General features: G+C 25.8%; 1 protein-coding gene across 8 annotated transcripts in view; it reads right to left on the reverse strand.

Annotated features, from left to right (window-relative positions):
* LOC126905288 (uncharacterized) overlaps positions 1-8,333 on the reverse strand; it is a 51,241-nt gene continuing 42,908 nt past the window's right edge. For 4 of the 8 annotated variants that reach the window (XM_050684843.1, XM_050684841.1, XM_050684844.1 and 1 more), the window contains 2 exons: positions 2,078-2,174; positions 1-1,902 (listed from right to left, as the gene is read on the reverse strand). In XM_050684843.1, coding sequence (XP_050540800.1) covers positions 330-1,902; positions 2,078-2,154 — 1,650 coding nt within the window. In that variant the 5' untranslated portion in view covers positions 2,155-2,174 and the 3' untranslated portion in view covers positions 1-329. The remainder of the gene's footprint in view (positions 1,903-2,077; positions 2,175-8,333) is intronic. The other 4 variants (XM_050684847.1, XM_050684850.1, XM_050684845.1 and 1 more) reach the window with 1 other exon arrangement.

Below are 8,333 nucleotides of genomic sequence, written 5' to 3' on the forward strand. Positions count from 1 at the left end.
GGGGGGGGGGGCTGTTAAATTGAATATTTAATATTTTCTTTTTTTTAAAATTATTAATAATTTAGTATAGTTTTAATTTTAAATATGTTTATTTTGAACATGCTTTAATGAAATAAAAAGCATTTATTAAAATAATATATTTAAATATTAAATTTATGGGGGTATTTAAATTGTTAAAACAAATTCACGTACTCTCTGGATCAAAATTATACACTAGGCATTAAAAAGATAATAAATGCGTAGTTTGTACAAAAAATTTTTTATTAATGAAATACAAAAATTTTATAATTTTTTTATTGAAAAATTAATTTATTAAAATATTAAGTTGTTTATATTTTTCCCCAAAACATCATGGTAACAATACTGAAAATGCATGCAGTGAATATCTCGATTGACAATATTTTTCTGTTGGATCCGGAAAATACAGATTTGGTCACAGACACCCTAAGTCCAGATCCTTGTGCTAAATAAAATATTCTTTCTTGTGCATTAGAAAGCAACAACTCAGTGAAAACTATATCACCTAACCTGTTGAATAAAGTCAATGAATTACTGTCGAGAAGAATTCTTAGTTCTTCTCTGATTTCTGGACAAAAGTGTGCTGTGTGCTTTACGTAGCTTCCATGGTCACTGGGATTACTACTCCTTTTTTTAATCGAAATAATCTTTTCTGTGTCAACATACTGTATCTCTAGCTCGTTGTTTTTATTTTCATCTTTTAAAATAAATAGGAAACCTGATTCATTAATATCGTTAATTTTAATAATCAATTCGTAAGCCTTATTTTTTGTTATTGTCACTCCTTTTTGTACTTCTTCCATAAAATATATTGTTTCTTGTTTTTTGTACTTATATAAATGTTCTATAGGCATCTGAATTAATTTAATTTTTCCATCGATGTATTTTAAACTCAATTCTCTTACGAATCCAAGTCCTCCCTTATATGTTTCTCGTATTACTGCTGAGTAATCCCAATTGTTGACCCAACCTATTATAAAACGTCCGCTATCAACGTTGTTCCACGTGATTCCGGCATAAAAGTCAGAACCAAAATCAAACCATTTTATGCCATCTTGGATAGTGTCTTCAACGAACGTGTATCCATTGAAGTGACCAATATAATAGTGCATACCAGAACCACCTGCCACCCCACCAGGATTTATGCTTATCAATAAAATCCATCTGGATTCGTTCCTGGAAATTTTAAGTTCAAAAATATCTGGACATTCCCATATTTCACCAGGGCTATTCTTTGAAGTGAATGTACTCATATAAGTCCAATTTTTCAAATTTTTAGACCAATAAAAGAGTGCTCTTTTTAATTTAGAAACGACATTGACCATGATCCATTTGTTATGTGGAGGGTACCAAAAAACCTTAGGATCTCTAAAATTTTTGTATTCTACATCGTACTCTTTAGGCGGCTGCCTAATGACAGGATTGTTTTCATAAAACTTCCAAGAATTACCTTTATCGACACTGTATGCGATTGACTGAGCTTGTGTACCTTCCTTAATTTTTGTTCCATCAGCAAGAGTCGTTGGTTTACTATAATATGCACAGTAGATCGCTACTATTGGAGGATTTTCCACACTGCCAAGACCACTAGTATTGTTTTTGTCGAAAACCGCACTACCTGAAAACATCATCTCATTAGTCGTTTGATTATAATGCAGAGCGACGCCTTTATCTTCCCAGCGAACAAGATCTTTGCTTGTAGCATGGCCCCAAGATAAATTGCCCCAAGTGTTTCCATACGGATTGTTTTGATAAAATAAATGATAAGTTCCTTCTGCATAAACAAGACCATTTGGATCGTTTATCCAGCCTTTTGAAGAGGTGTACATCAAGGGAAACTTAACATCACGTTGTTGTCCATTGTAAAGTGTTTGGAAGAGAAAACTAAAAATAAAATCATATAGTCTCGTTAATCCTACATAAAAAGAGAAAAAATATTATTTACATTAAAAAAATGTTCTTAAATTNAATATTATTTACATTGAAAAAATGTTCTTAAATTTTTTTATAAATTTTGTTCAGTTTATACTTGGATCACAAAATAACCATAACTACATACCTGTAAAAGACTGTGCGACGGATAAAGTTAATCAGCTTCCTCAGATTAAGTAATTCTTCGAAAATTGATTTGGCCATAATGCTCAGTAGAAATTATACTTGTAAATCAGATTGTTTAGAATAAAAAAATTAGATAGAATTTATTTATATATATATATATATAAGTGCCTTTCATCAACAATTTTGAAGAACTTAAAATTAAAAAGTTTAAAATTTTCTTTTTGTTTATAACTTTTGTAATATAGTATTAAAATTTAATAAATGCATTAAATCATAATAAATTTTTTTTTTGTAAATCAGTAACTCAATTTTTATAAAACTTGATTTTATTCAAATATAAAACAAAACTTTTTAAAAGACGATATATCATAAAAATTAAAAATATTACTCTCGTAAATAGGGGAAATCTCCTACAAAAATACCATTTTTAAAATCAATAAATGTTAACATTTTAGCTTCGATGCGAAGCTGAACAATATGTCAAAAGATCACAAATCGTATCTATTTGAAGACATTACACTTTAAAATTGAAAAAATTTCCCTTGTTCCCCGTATAATGGGAAAATTTCAAAAAAAATTACAATTTTTCAAATTGGTAAATTTCATCATTTTTTCCCCTTTTTTTAACTTTTGAAATTATTCCGAAAACACTGCGTTCTTTAAACATATATCAAATTAAAGCTTATGTCATATAATATAAAAAGAAAAAAAAAATGTTGTCCCGACGACTTATATTTTATATGCAAAGAGCTGCCGTAATTATAAACCTGCTATTTTTGTGTGTAAAATTTTCGATTTTATTTTTGCAACTTGAAATTACTATAACTTTTTGAAAAATTTATGGATCAATAGAATATTTTTTCATAACTACTTTATGTTAACTTTTTTCATTTAATATACTTTTTTTTTTAATTGGACCATTTTCCTTTATACATGGGTGTTTAAATTTTAAAAATACAAGTAAAAAGTAAAACTTTTGATAATTTACAAAAAAAAAACCGAGCTTTAAATATATGTCAAATAAAAGCTTACAAAAAATACTATAAATTCAAAAAAAAAAAAATTTGTCCCGACACCTTTCTTTCTATGGAAAAACGATCGTTGGATTTAACGAAAGATGTAATTTTTATGTAAAATTCACTGTTTAACATGATATTATTTAATAATTAAAACTGATATAACTTTTTGAAAAGTGAACAAATTAAAATATTTTTTTTTTTATTGTAACCTTAGATATTTTTCTTTCATTTGATATACATTTTTTGACTCTAAAGCTGTTCACAGAGGAGATTAAAAAAATCAATTTTTGCACACAAGTTAAGCATTTTCATTGTAATTTTTGAAAATTCGAATTATAGATTTACTTCTTGGTAAAAATGGGTACCGTATTCAAAAATATGCTATTATTGTGTTGAAATTCTGTGTTTTATATTTTATTTTATTTTAAAAGTAGCTTAAACAGCTTTATCCATACAAACAATTTAAATCTTTCATTTCTAATGTTTTTAATGTATCTATTGTCGAATTAGATTTGATATTATAAAAGATTCAACTACAAAAGTAAATAATTTTACTTTGTAATTTATTAATTTTTAACTCTATTTGTGTGTGCTACTACCACTATTAGGATGGTCCTACATTATAGAGGCAATTTTTTTTTCAAAAAATTAATCAATACACCCCCACACAGTTCGAATAGTAAAAAAATAAAACCTACCAAATTTGGTCATGATAAATCAACTTTAACATGTGTCACAAGAGGGTTGAAAATCGAGCCTGAAGGGTTATTTTTCAGTTTTTTGAACTTATGTCAAAATCTATTAAACTTACAATAAAAGTTAGTAGAACTTAATTTGTAGACCTAAATATTTACTATAAAAAACATTTATGTTTTTTTTATCAAAAAGTCAATAAATTCTCGTAAAAATTAAAAAATTAATCTTTTTATTTTTTACTTAATTTTTTTTTTTAAATATAAAAATATTTTACCAACTGTTCATCGCACAATAAAATGTTTCATAAAAAAGTTACTTGAAATTAAATTTGCTAAATTTAAGTTCTCATATATTTTATGTAACTTTAATACTTTCTGTGGCGAGTTGAGTTTAATAAAACAAAAATGTTTCATTTTCCTGATATTGTTTTTTAAACAATTTTTGTACGAAATTTTTTTTTGTAAGTTAAATATTTTTTGAGAAAATTAAAAAAGCTCATATTTTTTAACTTTTGCGAGGCTGTAAAAAAAAAGCTCAAATCCAATCGATGAGGACTTTTAGTATGTCATTATACATATCTTAATTCAACTTTAAAAAAAAAAATGTGGTTGGGAATTTTTTCCGCCATTCGCCAAAATTACTCCTTTGTTGACTGGCCTATATACATATATATATATATATATTTATGTATAGCTGTATCAGTTCTATTAAAAAAACGAACGAGTTAACAAACTTAGTAGAGACAATTATCATTAAATTGTTAAAAATTGAACGTTTTTAATTTTAATATGAAATAAGTGAAAATTACTTATAAAAATACGATTTTATTTTTTCATTTATCATAAGACCCAATAATGCACCAGTATTATTTCTTATAAAACTTATCACGCAACGAGAAATATTAAAGTTACAGAAAAATGTATAAGAACTTAAGTTCAAAAAATTTTAATGTCAAGTAACTTTTGTATGAAATATTTTACCGTGTGACGAACAGTTGGTAAAATATTTTTATACTTAAAAAAAAAGTCAGTAAAAAATAAAAAGATAATTTTTTTTTATTTTTACGGAAAATTATTGACGTTTTGCTAAAAAACATAAATATCTTTTTTACAGTAAATATTTAGGTCTACAAATTAAATTCTACGAACTTTTATTGTAAGTAAAATTAAAACTATATGAAAAATATTATTAATTTAAAAAACTAAAAAATATTAAAAATTCACATTGAAGCTAAAATAATGTTAACTTACAAATTTATATACAACCAGAAACTATATAAACTTGTAATAAAAAAACATAATGAACGAATATTATTAACTCTTTGATTGACAATTCAAATTGGCCCCGAAACAAAAAAAATTTTCAAACAATAAATGGCCTTGGCCATCCAACGAGCATGATGGATTGGGCCAGGATTTTAAAAATAAATTCTATGAAAAGGTGTTTCACCAAAAAATATTATGACTAATTCTAAAAGTTCCTGATAGTCATCTCGAGGTTGGTATTTTTGTAATTATTCAAAACTAAATTTCAAAATATCGTCTTTTTTTGTTTTTAATTTTTCTAAAATAACAGTATCTTCTATTCCACTTAAGTAATTTGTTTTATTTATATTTTGCCAAGACTTTTGGAATTTATTGAAAATAGGAACATTTGGTTCAGATGACGCATTAAATTTTACTTCAAAAACACTTTTCAATATAATTTCATAAATTTGATTTCTGCATGGTAAGTATAAAATATCACGCCCTAACATTTGCATGGAATTTATTTTAAAATTCCTGGCCCAATCCATCATGTTCGTTGGATAGCCAAGGCCATTTATTGTTTGAAAATTTTTTTGTTTCGGGGCCAATTTGAATTGTCAATCAAAGAGTTAATAAATATTCGTCCATTATGTATTCTTATTACAATTTTATATATTAAACAATGGTTTAGTGCACCAATGCTGCATTAGCGCCAAATTTAGATTTACAATTTATTGAAAATATAATTGATTATGAACCAATAGATAAAAATATTTCTAAAGTAGTTTTAAAAAAAAAATTTCGGGTCACTTATGGTACTTAGTATCCGAATCGGTAGCATTGGCTTTTTTAATGATGATTGATGTGAAGATAATAAAATTAAAATGGTAAACTCATTAAATAATCGGGAAGAAGATCCATGTACAAACAAACGTATAGTAGTAGGAGTAAATGAAATTTATGATTTTAAATATAAAAGTATAGATGATTTTATTTCAACTGAGTCAAAAAAGTTGTTTGAAAGATATGACATTGAACCAGAAGATTTTTTAAATATCAATCCTTTGTTGTGGAAAGACAACAGTCAATATATCAGAGGAAAAATAATATTAAAAACCCAGCACAGGGGGGTCGCGGCACAGTGGTGACGTGGTATAGATGGATCAAGTATAATGATATCTGACAGTGATTAAAATCACTATCAAAAAAAAACGCTTCGATGCAAATCTTTAGATACTGTTTAATTTTAAAAAATTGGTGGACTATTCCAAAAGCTACATGATCTGCAAGTTCATTATTAATATCCTAATTAAGATAAAATATGTAGAATGAAAAAGGGATTATTAAAAAATATTATTTCTCATAAAAGAATATTGTTGATCCATACACTTTTCAATATGTCATAGCATTATAAAGTTAAAAATGTAAAAAATAAAATCGAGAATTTTCACACAATAATAGCATTCGGTAGCCATTCTCACCGTGACGATAAAATAAAGTCCGAAATTTTTTTTTTGCATAATAAAGTAAATTACATTAGCTATAATTTAAGATATATATAAAAGTGTCAGACTTTCCGGAACACTTTCAAAATTTAAGTTGAAAAAGTAAATTTTTTTTGAAAAAGTTGTCATTTTAAATCCCCCTTTGTGGGCAGGTTAAGGGTTAAATTTATGAAAAAAATATACCAAACGAATAGTAATGGTATTACACGTCTATATAAAAAAGAATTATATTGATATGTTCATTTTTGAAAAAGTTATGGCACTTTTAAGTAAAAAAACTTAAAAAATTTTCGAAAATTAGCGATTTTTAAATTTGTAATTTTTTTGGAGGTTTCCCCCATTTACGGGGAACGAGGGCATTTTTTCAATTTTTGAGGGTAATGTCTTCGACTAGATACAATTTGTGATCTTTTGACGTATCATTGAAAGAAATTGGTTAGGTGAAAGCTGAGAAAAAGTGGTAACAGACACAAAAAAAAAAAAAATAAATAAATAAACACATCTTAGTAAAACCAATACCTTCTCAGCTTTGCATCGAAGCTAATATTTTAAAAGTTATAAATGATTTGGCAGAGAGGGGCGTGAAACTCATAGAAGAGTATAATATTTTAACAAAAGACGAAGCACAAAAACAATATCTATTACAGAATACCGGCGTTGTTTTCCTAATTGCAATAAAAGCACATTATTCCGAGAATTTTAAAAAAAGATAAATTATTTAAAATATGTAGTAAATTTTTTTAGTACGTTTTTTTTTTTGTAAATAGTTTCTGGTTGTATATAAATTTGTATGTTAACATTATTTTAGCTTCAATGTGAAGCTGAGACGGTATTAATTTAACTCTGATGTGTTTTTTTTTAATTAAAATGAAAAAAATTGAAGGTTTTGAATAGTAAATAATAGACAAAATGTCGAATTAAAAATGTATATAAAATTTAATTTAAAACAACGGTTAAATGAATTTTATTTATGTTTTTACAATAAACGATTCATAAATTAACAATTTTAACGGTAAGAATAGAACATATACGTTTTTATTTTTTAGGGCTAAATAAGAACTATTCGAAAATGTTTGTATAAATACTTTTTATAGAAAAATACCTACAAAAAACTCCAAATAAAGTTTTTGAGATACACAAAAAAAACTAAAGATAGGGTACCTATCAACTTAGGTAAGTGAAAAAAGAGAGATTAATTTTTGTATAATTATACAAAAAAACCCAGCACAGTGAAATCGCGGCATAGTGGGGATGTTGCATAGTTGGGTCCAGTATAGATTTAATCTGACAGTGATTAAAATCACTATCATAAGAAACGCTTCGATGCAAATCAGTAGATAGTGTTTAATTCTAAGAAATTGGTGGATAATTACAAAAGCTACATTATCTGCTAGTTTCTTATTAATACCCTGATTAAGATAAAGTATGTCGAATGAAAAAGGGATTATTAAAAAATATTATTTCTCATAAAAAAATTGTGTTGATTCGTACACTTTTCAATGAGTTATAGCATTATAAAGTTAAAAATGTAACCAACCCAACCCAACATCAACTCCTATTTCCTTAATTATATCCAGATTAGTAATTATTTTAATTATATATTATATAATTTTTATAATTAATTATTTTCAAATTATTATTGATTTTTAATATGTTAAAAGTAATCATTTTGAACCTACTTCTTTTTGTTCTTTAAAGTGAAAGTTTTAATAAAAAAAAAATGAATTTATTACCATAACTTTTAACTCAACTTGCAAGTTTGAAATAAATATTATTAAATAGAAAAAAAT

Source organism: Daktulosphaira vitifoliae, unplaced genomic scaffold, assembly GCF_025091365.1.
Source record: "Daktulosphaira vitifoliae isolate Bord-2020 unplaced genomic scaffold, ASM2509136v1 Scaffold_4, whole genome shotgun sequence".
NCBI lineage: Eukaryota > Metazoa > Arthropoda > Insecta > Hemiptera > Phylloxeridae > Daktulosphaira > Daktulosphaira vitifoliae.